Source organism: Hakea prostrata, chromosome 9, assembly GCF_041222555.1.
Source record: "Hakea prostrata isolate BN-2017 chromosome 9, UWA_Hpros_2, whole genome shotgun sequence".
Lineage (NCBI taxonomy): Eukaryota > Viridiplantae > Streptophyta > Magnoliopsida > Proteales > Proteaceae > Hakea > Hakea prostrata.
In genome coordinates, this window is record NC_142608.1 from 57,892,016 (window position 1) to 57,913,079 (window position 21,064).

At 37.3% G+C, this 21,064-nt stretch overlaps 2 protein-coding genes across 2 annotated transcripts; one reads left to right on the forward strand and one right to left on the reverse strand.

Moving 5' to 3' along the window:
• Positions 1 to 2,309: 2,309 nt before the first annotated feature.
• Positions 2,310 to 3,998, forward strand: LOC149005721 (GDSL esterase/lipase At1g71250-like). The gene has a single exon (XM_089169391.1). It carries the CDS (start codon positions 2,366 to 2,368, stop codon positions 3,512 to 3,514), a length of 1,149 nt encoding a protein of 382 aa, XP_089025517.1. The 5' UTR covers positions 2,310 to 2,365; the 3' UTR covers positions 3,515 to 3,998.
• Positions 3,999 to 5,860: 1,862 nt separating this feature from the next.
• PDS1 (4-hydroxyphenylpyruvate dioxygenase) lies at positions 5,861 to 8,301 on the reverse strand. Its single transcript, XM_089169559.1, has 3 exons — positions 8,194 to 8,301; positions 6,483 to 7,610; positions 5,861 to 6,218 (listed from the first exon to the last, which is right to left on the reverse strand). The coding sequence occupies exons 2-3, from the start codon at positions 7,583 to 7,585 to the stop codon at positions 6,032 to 6,034; spliced, it is 1,290 nt and encodes a 429-aa protein (XP_089025685.1). The 5' UTR covers positions 7,586 to 7,610; positions 8,194 to 8,301; the 3' UTR covers positions 5,861 to 6,031.
• Between the last annotated feature and the right edge of the window lie 12,763 nt (positions 8,302 to 21,064).

The following is a 21,064-nucleotide window of genomic DNA, read 5'->3' on the forward strand; positions in this document are numbered from 1 at the left end:
AAAGGGATATGCCTTGGCTCCATCCTTACCTTCAGCCGAACCATCATCATCACCTGAATTGTCTTTGAAAATGGATGGCTGTTTGAGCAAATCATCTTCTTCTGTTCCATGAGAGGTTTCTGTACAAAGCAATGCTCGGATGAGAAAACCCCCACCATCTGCTCAATTGGTAAAGGTTTCTTTAAAAAAGGAAGATACTTCAAATAAATCTTCATGTAAAGTTCAAGAGACTTCATCCTTAACTGCAAGCACTATAAAGAAATGTATGATCAATCCAGTTGGTATCAACAAGTCCATATTTGACACAATTTGTTGTATTATTTTTAATATAATAAAATAATAAACATTTCATTTAAAATTGGATTTATAAGTGCGAAAACTTTCCTTTGTTTATTTTAGGAAAGTGTGTGTTATATAGTCCCACATTGGAAACCGAGATGTCGGAATCCAAGTTAATTAATAGGTACTGCCTATTAACTTTGATTTAATATCAAAAGACATGACAATGCGTGTGCAATGTACGAGCGAGGACGGTGTACCGTTTGAGCGCGCGCGCGCGGCGTGGGCAGTGGGCTGTTTAGGCGCACGCTTCGAGAGTCATGAACTGTTCAGTAGAGGCACCTCAAACTGTTCAGTAGAGGCACCCTAGAGTAGAAAAATCCGAAGTTTTCTCTGTTCTTGAGTTTTGTTTGTGCTTTGCAAAACTCGGGATCGCTGGTACCTCATAGCACCTTCCGTGAGAGGCGAGTTACGTCTTAAGGACAGCGACATAGTAACTTCCGTGAGAGGCGAATTACGTCTTAAGGACAGCGACATAGTAACACATCTTCGTGTGAAAGCATCTCGGTCAGCTAGCTCAACGAAAAAAGAAAAGAGCACTGCTTATCCTGCTTCCATTCGTAGTCGATTCGAAGGAGGCGAGCACTTTCTGTTACTTGATTTCAGTTAAAACACCATCATCATAACCTTATCTCAACTTCATGGATACATAATTCAATTTTTATGGCACCTGCAATTGAGGAGAAACTCAATGAGTTGCTAGATAAAGAAAGGGGAATAAGCAAACAAAAGTAAGTAATATCTAATCATTTGTAGGTGACTAATTTTATTTGAGATTTTGGTGGTCCTAATGCTTTTAGCAGTTCCAGAGATGGATAAAATAGAGCAGCAATAGTCCTCTCTTTCTTGTGCATTATCTCCTTTTGTTTGGTTGCTTTTTCCTATGAGATCACAGTTAAAGGGTTGTTCTAGGGTACTTCATTCTTCAAATGAACGTGCTGTTGATGTGATTGAATCTGCACTCTGGATAACTTCATCCTTGCTTCGTATAACCAAAAACAGCATATTTTTTAGTGTAAATGTTTGTGCTGACTAGGTTTAGTTGTAGTCTCTGTTTTGTTATGCAATTGATATGGCTACTTGAGGCCACTAACCTTGCATTTAATGACTGACCATTGAATAATAGAAAATATCTATATGTATATACATGGTTGACTTTGTCTTTGAGACATTCAGTTGTTAACAGGATTCAAGCAGATGCTACTTGAAACTTTTGGGCATTTCAGAGGTTTGTTACACATCTTGTTGCTTTCAGTGTTTCTATGTCAGGGTTCACTTGATCATTTAATAATCATATTGCAAATATTGCTTCAATTTCCTGAACAATTCTTTTGGCATTTGCTTTTTCTTCTCCTCTCATCCCTTCAGTGCTCGAGATCTTTCAATCATTCTTGATGCACTTATGAAAACAAATCAGGGACGGTTTTGACAGACATTATCAATAAAAATGGTATCATGCTTCAGTGAACCAATAAACCCAACAACCATGTCAATGGCTGGCAGTCACCAGCAGACTACAAGTTGGTGCTAAAATGGAATGAAAAGCTTAAAATGAATTGGTTATTATCACAGAGGCATAATTTTTCTTTAAACCCTTTTTGGAGAAAGTAAATAAGACTTCACTGAAGTGTTCTGATAAGTTCAAAGATGTCTTGAAGAAGATTCCAAATAGTCTAGTGAGCCTGTTGAGTTCCTTTTAACTGAATTTTTTTTTTTTTTTTGGGAGTTCCTTTAACTGAATTAAAAGCCATGATTATGGGAGATGAATGACTCGCATGTACATGGCTTGAAGTTTCCCAATCGGATAAATCGAACCGGAAAATGAACCGGACTGGGATGAGTGCAATTCAACCCAATCATAGTACAGGTAAGAGGACCCTGGTTCCTACCTGATCGGGTTGAACCAATAAACCCAACAACCGTGGTATTTGCATTCAAAGTTTAAACCCCAGTCTGTGAAATTGAATCACTTCCAATTTGTGAAATTCTGCAACTGCAAATTCGATCAAGAAACAAGAAACAGAAGATGACGAATTCATCGAGGATCAATCGCAGCAGCAACATGGTGAATCCAAGGAACATTTACAATTCGACGGTGTTTGTTCTCCTCTTTCTTCTGCTCAGCGTTTATGTGCTACTTCCAGCCCAACTCTTTGAAGCTGTTCTTGCCCAAGAACGCCTCTCAGTTTCTGCTATCTTCATCTTGGGAGATTCGACTGTCCGTTGTGGCGAAAACTCCTTCTACTCCAATGTGTTCGGTGAAGATTCTCGTTCCTTTCCCTGTAATGGCTCCCAACCAATCCTCATACCGGAGTTGCTCGCTGAGAAGATGGGTTTGCCCCAAATCGCCCAATTTTACAGTCAGAATGGTACAATCGATGGTATCGTCTCAGGTTTGAACTTCGGTTCTTCACCCTCTACGATCATGTCCCAACTGGGTTTACATCCGTTGAATCTGCAGTTGCGACAAACACTTGATACGATTCAATTGTTAGAGCTGCAAATGGGTAGAAAAGAAGTTCAAGGGTTCATGAGATCTTCTATAGTCTATATTTCCATCGGCAAGGACGACTACATCAATCTCTTCTCCAGCGAATCCTCTGAGGCAATGGTCAGGCTTGGCCCAGAAAGGTTCGCTCAGATTCTGGTGGATCAAATTCAGAGAGTGATCAAGGATCTCTATAATGCAGATGTCAGGAAGATTATCCATATGGGAATCGGGCCACTGGGTTGCAGCCCTCGCGTCCTGTATGAGTCTCACGGGTATCGGGTTGGATCGGCTGGGTATGGACGTTGTGTGAATGAGATTAACGAGTTCATCCGTATGTACAACCATATGCTCTCTGAGAAGCTTTCTGAGCTCAGATTGGAGCTGCCAGATAGTGAAATCATATTCTGTGATGTATACAGAGGGATGATGAAGATTATAAACCATCCGGGTCGATACGGGTTCAAAGATGTGACTCAGGCTTGCTGTGGTGATGGAAGCTATGGTGGAAGGATTGGGTGTGTTTCAGAAGAGCTGGTTTGTGAGGATCCTTCAACTCATGTGTGGTGGGACTTGTATGATCCAACAGAGGCTGTGAACATGTTGCTGGTTGACTCTATCATGTCCAACCAGCCTCTAGGACAGCTTTGTACTCCAATCACAGTTCAACAATTGGCTTATATCTAAAGCAGCCGTCTCAGCAGTTCAACTACCAGCTTACATCTATAGCTTCTTTGAGTACTTCCTCACTGTTCCATTCTGAAGAGAATGGGAAGAAACACAATTGATGCCCCAAAAGAATCCCAGAGGCATCTGCTGTATAAGAAAAGCTTCTAAACAATCACTTACCATGATTAATCATCAAAACATATCATGTTTTGTATATCACCTTTGTAATACCAATGTCAAGGCACAAGGGTAGTTTCGACACTCTGTTATTTTACCATGGCTTCCAATGATCAACATTAAATTGTCTTTACTCGTGCACTGAAGAGGGATTGAATCTGTGTGTGGATTAACTCAAAGCCTCAACTGGAAGATTTTCATAAAGCCATGAAGAGAGCAAGTGTTCTTACTGTAAAAGGTATGGGTCAGAACCTGTGGATTTGAATTGTTGTTCTCTAAATGCTAAAAGATGGGAAGAAGTTCTTGAATCAATGGTTCTGCACTGCTGTAGTTAATTTATCTGTAATACTCAAGAGTAGTAATGATGTATTAGTAGCAGTTAAGGTTTATGTTTGTTAGGCAAAGCTATGATGGAAAAATGCATCAGTGATGCAGTTGGAAATGAGAGGAAAGAGGGGAGATGTATTATCTGTGTGCCAGTCCTATTGTCAATGGGCATTTCCTTTTCCCTTAATGTGACTCAATGGCCAGTTGCTGTATGATCACCCCCCACCCCTCTCCTTTCTAATCCTTTCAAAGTCATACGGAAGGTAATTCCATAACTCAGACCAAAGGGGAGACAGTTGAGCATCTAACTTGTGGTATGTATCATTTATGGTTCCTCTGTTTAGGGCAGCTGTATCTGCTGTGGTGGACCATTCCCTTTTCAATTGAGGAACTTACCCTGGCCCTCTTATGGTTTTCATAATTGACAATCATCATATTAATCATGATTTGTGGAAGATTGAGATAGAGAGAGAGGTTGATGTTATGAATAATGTCATTCCTGAAGTGTTCGTGTGCATTTCTTTTCTTTATCATTCCTGCAAGACAATCTGCGCAATGAAGATGATTGGATTAACAAAATGGAATAGGATTTCAGTTAAGTGTTCTGTTAAGTTCAAAGATGTGTTGAAGAAGATTCCAAGCGGTCTAGTGAGCCTGTTGAGCCCCTTTAACTGAATTAATGGCCATGATTACCGGAGATGAATGACTCGCATATGCATGGTTTGAAGGGTTGGCCTCTTCACTATGACTTTCACAGTGATTCCCTGCATCATTGCATCACAAGATAAACACCAGTACATCACTTCTAAACCATAACCTAGAAATGAACCAATTGATATCACACGCAAAACCAAGTTATCATCCTTGATTCTCTGTTTCCGAAGTCCCAACTCTATTCTCTGCTAGCCTCCAACATCTCCAATTCTTGGTTGATAATCTCTATTCAAGCTTTGGGTTCAAATTTGTTCATTTGACCTTAACGAGTTGTACATCTTTTCTTGATGTTCCTTCCCCTTTAATGTCGGCTTTTCAAGTGAGAATCTAAATTTCACTATATCTCAGATTTCCTTCTCATCCTTTCCTCACAATCTTCTCTCTCAGTTTTGTTTTCTCAAACTCTCCAATAATAATATTTTCTTTTGGCCTTAATAAGTCTGTGTCACGCTGATTTGTCACCCTTAGCCAGAAAAGATTAGATTGCCAGAATATTCATTCAATACGTAACGAAACCAACAACTTAATCCGATCCGTATACACGGGTCATGTATGGATTAGCTTTCCATTTCACATTTGTGAGATACCCTATACCTGTAACATGATAGAGCTTAAAGATAAGGATCGATGTAGCCAACTCCATTTAGTTGAGATAAGATGTCATATTGTGAAGAAGCTTACGCACACATATACTTGGAAAAGCATGCTTCATTGTGATAACGATTGCTCATCATCTTTGTAACATTTTGAGTTTGTTTTGAAACGGGTCAAGTAACACAACTCATAAAATAAGAATCTGAAATCATCTTTTGGTTGTCTTCTATTCTTTGGCAGGGATGGATATCTGTCACTATTTTTGGCTTGGTGTGACCTGCCCACTTATTAGTAACTTCCAGAACCACAACTGTGTAGCCTAGTTGGAAGAATCAACACCAAACGATTAAGAAGTCACAAGTTCAAGTGCTCAACTTCCCTTGAGGCTTTGCCTATCTAAAACCAGTGACTTCACTTCAGAATTTGAGACATGTTTTGACCATTCTCCAGCATCACTGAACTGTGATATCCAAACTCCACAGCCATTGAGAAGGCAGATAAAGTTTGATTGAGATCCATAAGCATTGGAAATTGACAATATTAGAAACGTAGTTCTTAAACAACTGAAATTTTTTTTCTTTATTATATATGTAACCGGGCAAGTGAATTTTTAAAATAAAGTCCTATTACCCAGCAACTATGTGACTCACATATCATGCAAAGTAGATAACCTAAACATGACTTATTCTGTGACAATCAATCACACAAGTGGAAAACCTTTTCTTATGCTACGTTAGTCTCTGAGATTCTCCTGCTTTCGAGTGTCTTCTCATACTCTTCGATAGATTTGAACAGCTCTGAGAAATTGCCCTTCCCAAAACCTCCACAACCACCCTTTTGGTATGTCTTACCCTCTTCATCCTTCAACATACACCCAATCCTCTGGATTATCTCTATAAATATGGTTGGCCTGCAATCCACAGAACCAAAGAAGTAAGATTTCAATTGGAAGCTTACAAGAACAATAGTGTGCTTTTCAAACCAATTAAACAGCTAAATCTCAATTTCATCAAACAGTTCTGATATTAGACAGCCAAAAGCAGAACCAGGCCCTAATATTAGGTCAGACAAAAGCTGAAAGACAACTAATGGCAGGACCCAACACATGTTCAACGTTCAGAGGATCAAAAGATGGGAATCCAGAAAACTAATGGAATAATGCTATTAACGTTACCTGTCACCAACAGGCTTGGTGAAGATCTGAAGCAGAGTCCCCTGATCATCTCTATCCACCAATATTCCCAACTCTTCACACTCCTTTATCTGCTCATCTGACAAGATATCACCAGCCCTGTTCTTCAAATTCTTGTAATATGTTGGTGGTGGTGATGGCATGAACTCAAACCCACCAACTCCACTTCTCTTCCTCATCTCCCTCAATGTCCTGAATATATCTTCAGACATCAAAGCCAAGTGTTGCACTCCAGGACCATCGTTATGCTCTAAGTAAGTCTGAATCTGACTCTTCCTCTTTGTTCCAAACACTGGTTCGTTCATCGGCAACAACACCATCTCATCGTTGTTCGCCAGAACAACAGAGTTCAATCCACTTTCAGTAGTGCCCACATCCTCTGTTGTGAACTCTGCAAATTCATGGAACCCAGTGAATTCCTTGACGTAAGCCACCGCTTTACCCAGATCAGTAACGTTACCAACAGCATGATCAAGTCGACGAATCCCAAAATCGAGAAGAGGGAACGAAGATGATCCATCGACCTTCTCAAATCGGGGAAGAAAGAGTGGGTCAGGAGTCCTATGGCTGACATAGCGAAGGACCACATCGCCGTACAGATGGACCTCTGCAATGACGGCGGCGCCACCGGCGAGTTCTATCGGAGAAGACGAAGGTTTGGCGCCGTTGGCGACACTGGCGTTGAAGGCAGCGACGGCATCTTCGACCTCGATGGCGATGGCTCGGACGCCAAGGCCGTGAGTGGAGGCGAAAGAGACGACAGAGGAGTGGGATACTGTGGGGATAGCGGCAGTTCCGGCGAGGCTGTCGGAATTGGAGATGGAAGGAGAGTAAGGAGAGGTGAAGAGGATGTTGAAGTCGCCGGAACGGAGGAGATAAGAAGCGTGGACTTGGTTGCCGGTGGAGAGGTCGGATTTAGCAACGATGGGCATGCCTAAGCCCCAAGAGAAGCGATTTGCAGGGTTAATGGCATCAGTGCACCAGAACTCTATGTGGTGAAAGCGTTTCACGCCGAAACGATCGGATTTAGGGTTCCCGCGAACGAAATTGGCAAAGCCCACTAACTTGAAACCTGTCTCCACCATTGTTTTCTGTCTCTCCTCCTTTACCCTACAACACAACACAGAAAATCATCTTATAAAACACCAGGAAACCTCAAATCTGCTTAAATTTGGTCCATGGAAACAAAATTATAGGTTTGTGATTCATGAACCTCACAAATAACAATCAATCACAATCACAATTCCTTTAAAAAAAAACAAATCTATCTAAATTCCTTTTGGCCTCAAGTAGGTGAGTTCCGTGTTCATAATTTTCTTTTTTTTTTTTTCTTTTCTTCTGGTAATGGTTGTGAAACAACCCATCAGAGTTGAAGATGATCCAGAAAACTTTCTAACTAAAAATGACAATCTATGATAACTAATATGGTTCCGAAGGCATCATAGATACCCATTACTTTACTTAACATAGAATCCTGCACACCCAAGACATCACAGTAGAGTTGGAGACCTGCACGAGCTAATAACGGAATGTGTAACAGAAAATTTTTCAACCTCAGAGACCTTCCAAGTTCCAAATCAATCTTATCTCAAATCAAATATTCCAAGTTCACCACTTCACCCTTTGACACTACACCCAGACCTAACATATCCTTTTACCCTTATAAAATTAGAAAGAAAGAAAACACACTTACTGAACGTAGGAGAATATCTCTTGTTTGCTTCAACCGATCTCTACTTCTGGTTTCTCTTCTCTTCTCTTGTCTGTACAGTAGAATGGAAGATATCGTAGGAAGGGATGGAAATATATAGACTTCTAAGAAAGAGGAGAAGGCGGGCAAATCTGTAGAAGATAAAACCATGTGACTAAAAGATAAGTTTATTTATGAAAAAAATTGATAAATTTTACATCTTCAAGATATGAATGGCTGAGGCCACGTTGATTTTAGTTATCTGACTAGATGAGCATTCTGGAAAGAGCTTCTTGCCAAAATGGTGATCTAAGGTGAAAATTTATGTTTTTATTCTTTTTAAATAATACAGAATATGTTATTTTCAGGTTACTTTGAAGCTTTTCTTTGGGGGGAAAAAAGAACTGGATATAAGACAAGAGAAAAATCAAAAGAAGATTACAATTTCTACAGAGACCTAAAAAAATTTTGTATTACTTTACTTCAATCAGTGGGACAGAAAGACAATCAACAAAGTCGAATTGCTTACAGAATGATACAAGACAATCTTTAACTGCTAGTTAAATGCAATTTATTATTCTCATTAAAGGGGGAGAAAAATTTTCAAATTCGTAAGGAGGCTCGATAAGATATATACGCCCCTTCTTCAACTGCCATTGGATCAGAAATTTTGAATTTTTTTTTTTTTTGTGATAATAAGTACTTTATTAATTGAGAAGAAAGCCTCGAGGAAGCCTACACATAAGGGAATCAAAAAGCAGGATCCAAGTTAAGAAGGGGGTGGGAAATGTCTCTACACAAACCAATCATGGGTTAATGCTATAGATTTCGTAAGCCCGTCTACAGCAAAATTCGCCTCTTGGGGAACATGAGCGAAGGTACATGTAGTGAGCGATTTAGCCAGCTTGATGATGTCGTTGATTAAGTGGTGAATTCTCTAGCTACGGCAAGATGTTGGATTGAGAATAGTGAGGACGAGTGCCTGATTATCGCTTTTCACATGGACATTCGAGAGCCGATAATCACGTGCAAGGGAGAGTCCACGCTGAATGGCTTGTGCTTCTAAGATGAGAGAGTCTTGACATCTTGGCCAAAAGCAAATACCACTAATGGTTATAGTCGCGTGCTATCCCACCAATTCCTCATCGAATTGGTTCTGAGAAGGAGGATCCTTCCACATTAAGTTTGATCTGGCCTGGCATCAAGGGTTCCCATCAAATGAGCCTTAGTATTGCTCACTATGGTTTTGGAGAGAATGATGGGGAGAATTCAATGAGAGCTTGGCGGAACCTCTATAGTGTCTCCTGTGGCTGCAATGTTTGAGGTGAGTAAGTGATAAAGGTGTAGTAACCTTAGAGAGTCCAATAGGCTATGAGGGTGTGAATGGCTTGTTGGTTCTTTGAGGATGATGGGGTAGAGTTGGAGACAAGGGCCTAAAGTTGAGGACTGAAGGGTTGCGTTGGGTCTCCCTAATGAAGATTTAAGGTATGCCATAAGTGAAGGGTGAAAGGACAAGTTGTGAATAGATGTTGGGTGGAAGCATTGTGGGTACCATAGGTGGTGCACTGGGAGGGTACTTGGCAACCTCGCGATAGCAGCAAGTCTGTTGTGGGTAGCTTGCCATGGATAGCTTTCCATAAGAAAAAAAATGATGCGAGGTGGGAGGGGGAGATGCCACAACTTTCGCCAGTTGAAAGTGGATGATGGAGTACAGGTTTTAGGAGGATCCGATGTCAGTCGATATGCTGAACTAACTGTGAACATACCTATCAAGTGAAGCTTCCAAATGAGCCGATCTGCTATTGGGATCAGTGGAAGGGGAATACTGAGGATCTTTGAAGCCACATCGGGAGGCCACCAATCAAGTACTTTTGTCCTGATCCATGATCCTACCTCAGAATTAATGAATTTGGACACCTTGAGAGGCAAGGAAGCTGCTGGATAACACCCCCTGTCCTGAGGGTGTTGGATCACAAAGTTGAACTAGAAGAGTTAGGTTGGACAAGATAGAATCAACCTAGCTCGACTTTAGTCAAAGGTTCGCAGCACAGTGTTTCAATTTCAAGCAGGTAGGTTGCATGTCCATAATTTTCTCTTTTTACTTTCCCTCTGGTAATGGTTGTGAGACAACCCAGTTGAGTTGAATGTGATCCAGTGACCTTTCTAACTAGAACTGACAATCTATGACAACAAAATTGGTTCCGAAGGCATCAATGGATACCCATTACTAAACAAATTTCACCAGCACACCCAAGACATTACAGTAAAGTTGGAGACCTGTTCAATTTCAAAATTCCAAAGTTGGTTTAGACCAATCACCTTGACTCATGGGGTATGAAAATAACTTGGTTTAGATAATTAACACCCTTACGTACATGTACCCTTCTATAATGTCACGTTTCACTCCTCAATCAATACCCTATTGGCAATGACTAGTGCCTCTTAGTAAAGATGTTAGGGTTTGATTCTCCATGATGGGATACTTAAATTTAAATTAATACTTATCATATGGGAGTTTTAGTTTTCCTAAGGTGGTTAGTTAACAATATGCTAAGGGCAAACCTCCTTCCACTGTAAGGCTGTTGTGTTGTGACCCATGGTCACCCGTTTAAATTGAGAAATGGCAACCTGCCTATGAAGTAGGAGTTAAGGCTGCATACATCTTTGCCCTCTCTAGACCGTGGTTTGAGAACTCTACCTTGAAGGTTTGCAGGGGCGGACCTATGAAGGGGTCGAGGGGCCCGCCCGAATTTTTAAAATTTTTATATAAATTCCTAATTCCTTTTTTTTTTCCACTTTTCTCTTCCCATACGTGAAATGTCGCTATTGGCCCCCCAATATCGAGAACAATATTTAAAGGAAAATAGGCACATATGCATTCCTAATTAAAACTAATCCTCAATTCCTATTTATTCCCCCACTATTCTCTCTATCTTTCTTCCTATTTATTCTCCCCCCGCTTCTATAAACCCGGTTAAAGGAAATTTTGAAAAACATCTTATTAGGTATTCAAAGGTATTTAAAAATCAAAATGTCATTCACAATTGAAAGAACCTTCAATCCCATTTATTCTCTCATATCCTCTCTCCTCTTTTCTTCTTATTTATTCTCTTCATTTTCTTTCTTTCTATTTATTCTCCCGCTCTATAAGCGTGGGTTAAGAAAATTTGGGGAAAAAAATCTACTCGCAATTAGGTACTCCTCTTCTCAATTTATTTATCGTTCTCTTTTTATCCTTTTTTTATTCTTTTTATTTGATTTTATATTCTATATTTCTTTATTTCTTCCGCAATTTTTTGTTATTTGATTTTGAGTTGTGAATAAAATATCTATAGTTACTACTTAGTAGGTAACTAATTGCCATTGATTTGCATCTCTTACCTAAAAAAAAATTTGGTTTACATCTCCTACCAAAGAAAATATTGGCTTGCACAACTTTAGGGTAGTCAGGATATATTTTTCTATATTGTTGCTTAATTACCATATTTTGTTGAAAAAAATATCATTATCAATAATTTACTTTTTGTTTTTCAAATATGTGTAGCCCCCACAAAATATATATGGGTCTATTTTTTAATATATAAAATAATTTAGAGGTGGGACCTCAAATGAATCTTATAAAGGCCCACATAATGTGTGATAAAAAAGCATTAGTGCTTCCCTAACAAGAAGGTTATCTAGCTTTCGTTCTTCAACCCCCCCCCCCAATCCGCCCTTGAAGGCTAGAATGAGATCTCATGTGTTGGAGCCTTTTTTGGACTTGGAATTGGTTTTGCCATTATGGTGGGTTTTTTTCCTTAGTTTCAGTCTAAAAATTGGTATACAACATATTTTGGGCTTTTGAGCACAATGATACGAAGAGATTATGTAAAATCAAATCCACAAAGAGTATGATTTAGTGGGAAACTATGATCTAGTGGGAAAATAGGACAGACTATTTTTCCAAAGCAAAGGGCATAGACTTATTTATGCCCAACTTCATGTAAATAAATATCTTTATCTTTGTTGATTTGCTTACGACATAATTCATAAGTAAAATAAACAAATACCATCAGTATTGAGACCAAGGGTCTCAAGGGAGCTCCTAGAGGATTTTTTTTGTTTTTTTTTGAGGGGGTGGGGAAGGGGCCTCCAGGGAGACGGGGAAGAGGGGGCTTCACCCTAGCATACTCTCTATTTTCTCTTTGATAACGAATCCGGATCTCCCTGTCGGAGGAGCGCAGAGTGCTCTTCCATGGATTCCTGACCACAAAGCTCGATGGGTCCCCACTTGGTGTTGAAAAGTTAAATCCTTTCTACATTTTTCAAAAAATGTTTTTCACCGTGGGGGCCATATATGTGGCAAGAGCACTTTGTGCTCCCCATCAAGGTCGGTGATCCGGACTCTCTGACAACGTCTATCTCTCTCTTGTAAGACGTTCTCTCTCTCACTCCCTCTTTTCCTTATCTCTCTCTCAAATTAATTTTAGCATGAGATTTCCATTTCTCCTCAAATCTAAATTTTTTATTAATCTTTATGTGGAAGAGATTGTTAAAAGCCAAACCAGCAACAATAAAAAAAAAAAAAAGGAATAATTACTGTTGACCCCTTGTACTTTAATTTTATTACTACTTTATCCCCTGTACTTTTTAAAATTACTATTCCAACATTTAACTTTGTTAACAATTACTAATGCCCCCTACCGTTAAGCTCAGTCAGTTTATTGATGATGTGGCATTTATATATATTTTTTCAAAATCCCAAAATAACCTTGCAATAATCTTTTTACTTATTTGCACTTTTTTTAAGTTATAATACAACCCTTAATAGGAAAAAAAATAACTTTAATTTCACTTTTTTTTTAAAAAAAGAAATCACCAAATAAAGGAAATATGTGATTTTTTTTCTCTAAAAATAAATCACCAAATAAAGGAAAGATGTAATTAAATAGAAACTAAAATATTAAGAAATATCAAACTTAATTCAAAGCTGAAAATTGAAAATCACCTAATATATGATGACCATTATGTATGTTACCAAGTTTTCTATCAATTAGATCTTACATGCTAATTTGTTTGTAAAACTTCCATCATGATAATGATGAAAAATTTAAGTGGAATATGAAAGTTTCAACAATCATAAGTATGTGGTCCAACCAAATTCCTAATTCTAAAATATAAGATTTTAAGGATATAATTGACATGCAATATAGTTTCTATAAATGAGGGTAATGCCATATTTTTTACTTGTTAATTTTAAGGACAAAGTAGACATTTCATATTTGATGTTAACAGCCACTTAACACCTTTAAAAGTGAAGGGAGCAATAGTAATTTCACAAAGAAGGGGGTTTGATTAGTAATAAAACAAAAATATAAGGGGACAATAGTAATTATCCCAAAAAATAATAATATATATATATATATATATATATATATATAAAAATAGTAAAGGAAAAAAATTCATCTATCTTTATATATTTATCTTACTTCCTTTTCAAAAGTTTCATTTCTGGTTCCCATAAAAGGTGAAGTTTTACCTTTCGCTCTGTTTGATATTTAAAATGTTCAAATTATCATTTATTATTATCCTTAAATTACTTTTTATTTTTATTCATTTTATACTTTTGTTTTTTATTTATTAGAATCCATTATATGTGATTAGGAGTGTTTTTTTTTTCTTATTTCTTTTGTTAATTTTTTATTTTTTATATCTTCATTTTTCTTCATGTGGACTCTTATAAAAGAGCAAGAAATCAAAAGATTACATTTTCCTTTATTGAAATCTGATACAAATGGAGAATGAAAATAAATACATCTAATTAATCACTGGAAAAAGGAAGAAATAAAAAATATAAAAAAAGATGTCAAGGTATATATGCATTCCTACAAAGAAGAAAAAAAAAATGTTTAAAAATTTAATGTAATTGATTAAAGAGATAAAAATAATGGGTATTGGGCTATTTTAAAACAGAAGTATTCCCTTATTTTTGGTGTATAAAAGAATATCATCATCCCAACAATTATGGGCCCTAAGTCCTAACCTTCCTTCGAGTCTTTCTAGCTATCTCAAAGATTTTGATGAGCTTTCATGAAAGAAAGAAAGAAACACATCAACTTAAAAGGAAGAATGGAAAAGCTAAGAATGAAGGCCATGCACAGCACAGCACAGAGCCCTTTTATTGAATTATTTATTGACGGTAGATTAATATACCATGAAGACCTGCAAGTCATACATCTTCTCTTCTTTCTTTCCTTTATTCCGCAACAACATTTAACTTGAGGAGTTCTCTCAACACCGCATTTACGACCAGTGCGTAGACTCTTTTGGTGGCATATGAGGAAACATTCTTCAAGAGGCAAATTACATAACTGGCAATCATTTCCTGCTTCTCCACCGATTTCCTCCACTTCCTTCGTTTCCCTTCCTGCACAGTCAAATTAACACTACTCATGTCACTCACCCTGCTTCATAACCCAAAAGAGAGAGATAGAGAGATTGATCACCTGATTCAACTGATGAAAATAGGAGAACAATGAGAAGTAAGTAAACAAGGATCTTGGGAGCAATGACAATCTTTAAAGCCATTTTAGAGGACTGCTTCAAACTTTTTGTGTTAGACGATGCTCTATGTTGTATTCTCCATCGATCTCCTTATATATATTGCTCCACAATCTAAACAATAATCTGTTTTTTCTCACTCATTGGTGGTTGTTAAAATCGTCATAGATATTAGAGAAATAATCCGTCTTTTTTTTTTTTTTCTTTTTTTCTTTTAGGTAGACAAAGAGAAATAATCTTCATGAATATGGAAAGTGTGTAGAAAAAATGGTGCGTTCAAACACGGAGATCTAGGCAGCTGATTTTCAAAATTAGTGAACAGTGAATTTACGGTTCATGGTTGAATTTCTTCTTAAAATCTCTCCTTCGACTATCAATAGGAGGGAATTTACTTTATTGCATAACATTCTATCGAAAGTTGTTGAGGAATCTAAATGAAACACGGAGATTTCTACAAAGCTGAACTCAAAAATTTTTTTTAGTTAGACACCCCAGTGAATTGTACTGTTCATGGTTATACAATAATGTCTTCACACCCAAATCATCGCCCGCAAACCAATAGGGAACCCCAAAAGGTTACTTAAGATGTAATCAGGAATGTCCTGCTTGATGAATCTACAATAGGAGAAAGAGAATATTTATCAAATAAACCTTTTAGACAAGGTATATTATAACGATATTTTTTTTAAATAAGCAATGATTTAATTGTTTTCAATTATTAAATTTAATAAATATATTAATAAAAATCAAATTTTGGAGTGTCTGTGTTCTTTAAATATAGAGTGGGTGCCACTGTCATTGAACTTTAAAAGTTGCATGTACTGCCTCTGCTTTCCAAACTAATTGGCAAATTTGAAAGTTAATTTGTAATGGTCAAGCTAACATTACTTTGTTGCTTTCAGGTCCAAGATAGGATTTCTTTGTCAGGTTTTTGTAGAATTTGCAGAATTTGTTGCTGCGATTAAATCCAACACTCCTGGAATAGACAGTGCCATCATTTCTGCACATTGTCATAATGACCTCGGCCAAGCTTCTTCTAGTGCGATTATGGTAATTCATTGATTTTGGTTACAGAATATCCCCTTTTCTTGTTATCATGTCTTTGGTATAATCTACACTTCAATTCAGGGAGCAATTGCTGGTGCAAGGCAATTAGAAGTAATCGTCAATGGAGTTGGAGAAAGAGCTGGAAATCCTTCCCTTGAAGAGGTACTGAGTTTATACATGAAGATTATCATGAAACAGCTGGAAATCCTTCCCTTGAAGAGGTACTGAGTTTATACATGAAGATTATCATGAAACAGCTGAAGTTTATTTTGAACTTGCTAATCTTTTCTTTTCCTTTCTGTTTTTATCCTTCAAATTTAGGTTGTAATGGCACTAAAATGCCGTGGGGAGAAGCAGGGAGGGTTTGATACTGGGATTAACACTAGGCATATTGTTGCGACTAGCAAAATGGTATTTTCAAGTGTTATTTCAGAGTACTTTCTAGTTTAGTTTTTGGTTGAGTCCTTCTCCTCAAAAGCTTCTGAACCTTAGTTTCCTTACCTAGGTAGAAGAGTATACTGGATTCAAGCTTCAGCCACACAAACCTATTGTTGGAGCTAATGCTTTTGTTCATGAAAGTGGTGTCCATCAGGTTTGCATTTCTTTTTTATGAGATACTCCCCAGAAAACTCTTGTTTTCTTATGATTCCCCTGTTTTTAGCAACTATTTTTCGACTTTTTAGCTTGCCAAATTGAGTGATTGTTGGTTGAATCTCAAATGGTTATGAATTAACAACATATATCTAATTTTCGCCTTTACTAAAGCAATGAATGAATTATTATATTTGAAATCAAACCAGGTTTTACCCATGGTTTTGATTTTTGTTGAGGTCGAATTAGAAGACTCTTCTTCTAGTTACGATGGAATACTGTCACTGTTTAAAATACACAAATCCTCTCTTCTCCAAAGTTTATTCTGCTCATCCCATGCTTGTTTAAAATTCCAGATTCATCATTTTCTCTATTTGTTATTGATGATTTGCCCTAGTCTTTTTGGTTTTGAATTGTATTGACATGGCTGATCTCGACAGATATTAGACTGATATGGTTGATACGCAATACTACTTGATAAACCTTGTCCTATGGTTCTGATATTTAACATAAAAGCTAGGTAAACACAATGCCCACAAAACATATTTATATACCTTTTTTGTTATAAATGGTTGTTTTTGTATTAGAAAAAGGGGGGACACAGAAAAGGCAATCTCCTAGAACCCCAATCAGAGGAAGGAGATTCCATCAAAGGAGAGCATTCCCTTCTAACCAGAATCCCATGCAGGAAAAGGAAAAAATCCATTACATTCTAAGTAAACATGAGCTTCTGCATACTTTTGAATAAGGCTCATTAGCTCCATTGGAAAATCACTGGGTGTTCACTCTTCCTGTCTCTGTGTCAACCGGATGCCAGTCATGTCTCTGTGTCAACCAGATGCCAGTCATTAAATCAGAAAAATTGCTCCCAATATTAAGATTTTTATCACCCAATAGAAACAGAAGTAGAAGTCACTTAAAGATATCACATGTTATGCTTTTTTTCATGTACATGGATTCTCTTAGGTTGCAATTGAACAAAAATAAATTAGGTAAAATGGAAGTTTTATTTTATTCCTTCCTGTTGAAGTGAACTCTTACAAATGTTCACAAGGACTATATCCCTTTACTTCCAATTTATTTTGGGAGAAACTTCCCTACAATTTCAGAGTGCAATGCCTCTCTCAAATGGGTTTTGTTTTATTATTCTCTCCTTCTGAACATGTAGGTCCCCATATGGAGAATACCTTTTCCAGGAATCAGGACCATTATTGCTGTGGCATTCAGATTCCTCCCCCACAGTGGTGTTATGTGGAACCTTTCCCCGTTATTTTTATGTTCAAGAGGACATATCCATTTACTCCTAATTTATTTTTCTGGTCATGAAATCAATAAACTCTGGCAGATAATTACTGTTAAGACCATTTAATGCATGATTAGAATCATACGAGTGAGTAATTCAGTTTTGTGCATCAATCTTTTCCAAACCATTATCTCTTGAAGATGGTGCAGTAAAAGTCACTCCTATTTATTTCCTCATGTCATTTAGGTATTTTTTTTAATAGAATTTTATAGAAAGAGAAGCTTACCAAACTTTGATTTTTCCTTTGCTTATATATTCATCTTCACGGTAGGACCTGATTATGGAGAGATGATGTTCTTGTTAGATATTCTTAATTATTGGAACCTAGAAATTGGAGTCTTTTTGGGGAAGTCAGAATTCAGGGACAGATATACTGGCAAGGAAAATTTAAGAACATGAAGATTTTGGAATAAAAGAATATCAGGAAAGTAAAATAGAAGTTATTAAAAATCCGATGGATAGAGTCCTCAAGGAGATGTAGGTATAGTTACTGATATGTCAGAATGGATCTAGCTTTTGTGTTCTGCAAAATATGCTTTCATTTGGTGCCATGGTTTTCATTATTGAATATAGTTTTCTATGTAACTTTAATGACTAGGTTGCCCTGGTACAAAATGTTCGAAATGAACAGGTACTGTACTGTTAACTGTAGTAAGTAATATTTGCAAGTGTCAAGGTTTTCTTTAATTTCTTTCAGATCATTTAAATTCGCCAATTATGTATAAATATTTTAGTTATTTCCCAAAGCAATTTTGTTAATAAGGAGAACACATTCCTAATGTTACATATATTTCTTTTTAATCCCAAGATTCCTTTTGATTGCTTGACTTCAGGATGCACTAGGTTTTAATGGACTGTAAACAAGTCACTCATTGCTAGTTGATTTGAGAAGCAAAATAACACTTCCATTCATTGCATTAGGAAGAGTTCAGGAATTTTTCTTTATTGTTATCCTCTCTAATAAGTGAAATCTGCTAGACCTTTCAACACTTTTGAGTATGTTGCAGCCTGCAGCTACTCATTCTCTACTCAAGTTTTGTAGCTCTAGATGCCTTATAGTTAATAAAAGCACAAGGATTCAACAAGGCTCATGCATACTGACAAAGATGCAGATTTTCATGGAAGGGAGAAGTATATCAACATCAAAGTTCCTCTTGACTCCCTGTACCATGAAAGAAAATGTTATCATGCTTGTGTTTTGTCAGTCTCAACCATCAGATACAAAAATCCTGTTTCAAGGAAATCAGAATATGGTACTCAAAGCAGGTGCTTTTATTAAATGCTAGTCTAATATGGTTGCAGAATCTATATTAGAAGGATTGCTGACACTAATATACAGAGTCACAGCACAATTTATTCATACACCATCTTAGCTTTGATTCGTAGAACCAATCTTAAGGTCTGCAACCACTTCCTAACTACAATCTGCATTCCTTAGTTTGATAGTATTGAATTAATGTACTATACCTTAAACAGCAGTTTGTTTATATAGGCAAAATACTAACTTTGTTGTGGTGAATGCATAAGTTTTTGTAATGTTCTCCTTAGGTCTCGCTTCTCTTTGGTTAAATATGAAAGTAAGTGGTCATTGTATCCCAGTGCACACTAGTGAATTTGGGGTTTCCAGAACATGTAGAAAGTTTCTTATGAGGATCTCCATCTCTCTCTCAGCCTCCCCCTCCCTGTCCCCCTCACAGTTTATCTTTGCAAAATTGGGTTTGTTTGAGCCTGGTATATTTTTGTCTTTTGGGTGATCAGTAGAACTTTTCCTGAACAGAATAATTGCCTTTCCATTTGTTTCCAGTTACCAGTAACACTTATTGAGTGCTCCACAAACTTGGTGTCGAAAGGCACTGAGACAACAACATCCACAAAAGCTGTAGTCCAAGAGGAGGAAATCCACAAATCTACACAAACAAGTAGTAATGGAGTAAATGCCCCCTATACATTCAGGTATGGTAGTTCATGCATTTCCCTTGTGAATGTTTTCTACTTCTAAGTCTAATCATACATTTCTTCTTGCCTGCCAGAGCAACTAGTGAAGGAACAGACATCCTAGTGTCTAGCATTCTTGCCTGTGTGGGTGCTCTTAACAAGGTGATGAGCTCTTCAGGTATATGGTAAGCTCGCTGGTAGCAGGAGGTTGTCAACTGGATCTTCTCATCAATCATTTCACTGAAACATAGTAAAAAGTTGGCCAAAGATGATTATTTATAGGTTTCTGCTTAAATCTTTTCGTGTCTTCGTTATGTAACTGGCATAAGAAGGGACCTGGTTTATCCCTCTGCCATGGTTTCTGGTGTGTATGTATAAGGTGATTGTTCCAATTCAACTTCCTATGGTGTTTGTATAGTATCCTTGATGGATGATACGTGATCGAAGCTTTATCTAAAATTAGTAAATGCTAATAGTAATCACTATATGCAAGTATAAGGTCCTGAATTTGACCCCTTATACTCATAAAGGGGTGTTTAATGTTCTTCATGGCTTTCAGTGAAAGTTGAATGTTATCACTTATCACATGGTCCATGCAGTTAGTATGGATATACGGGACAGTCGTCATTTGGGTTGACATGTATCATTCTGCAGAGTAAAGGACATTCAAATGCCACATCATAGTCTAAGAGAAGAAACAAGTTTAGTTCTCCACAATTGACATATACACTGGCCTCTTTGACATAAATTTTATGTTCAGGGGATTGCAATTTGTTAAATAAGCCATTTCGATGATCAAGAATATATAGTGTTTTACAAGATATTCAACAGTTTCAGGATTGTATTGTGGAGTGTGAGTTTCAAACTTATCTCAAGGTCTTCCAACTGTATTGTGGATTCTTTGACCAAGATTGCCCTATGGATGGAGTCTATGATTTATTGGTAATATACCCATCCTTGTATCCTTCAATTATGTTCAGGGGATTGTAATGACTTTCCTGACTCAGTTTCTCAATAAATTTGTCTTTCCCAAAGTAAAAGAAAGTGTTTTGTCATAGTTAGCCACTAAAATTGGGCAAGTAAGATTCATTTTTCCTAAAACATAATATCACATATGTGTTAGGTCCCTTCAACACTTCTCCCCCCCTCAACTGTTGAAATCAAGCAGAGTGGCTTAAAGTCCATTGAAGTCCTAAATCTTAAAACTTTTACATTTGCATTTGCTAAAACCAAAACTCTGTGGACCCCTTTAGAAAGACATCTACAATAATAGAATGTCAAGGGACCAAGAGGACAAGAAGAGAGGTCAAACAGTGAAAAAAAAAACCCACTTGGCTCATATTAGGGGAATGAATGAGAATGTTATTGGAGTTAGCCGTAGAGCTAATCTATTATGTACCTACTATATATTTATATATATTTTGATGGACCTGTATGGGGTATCCATCAAGTTCAGTC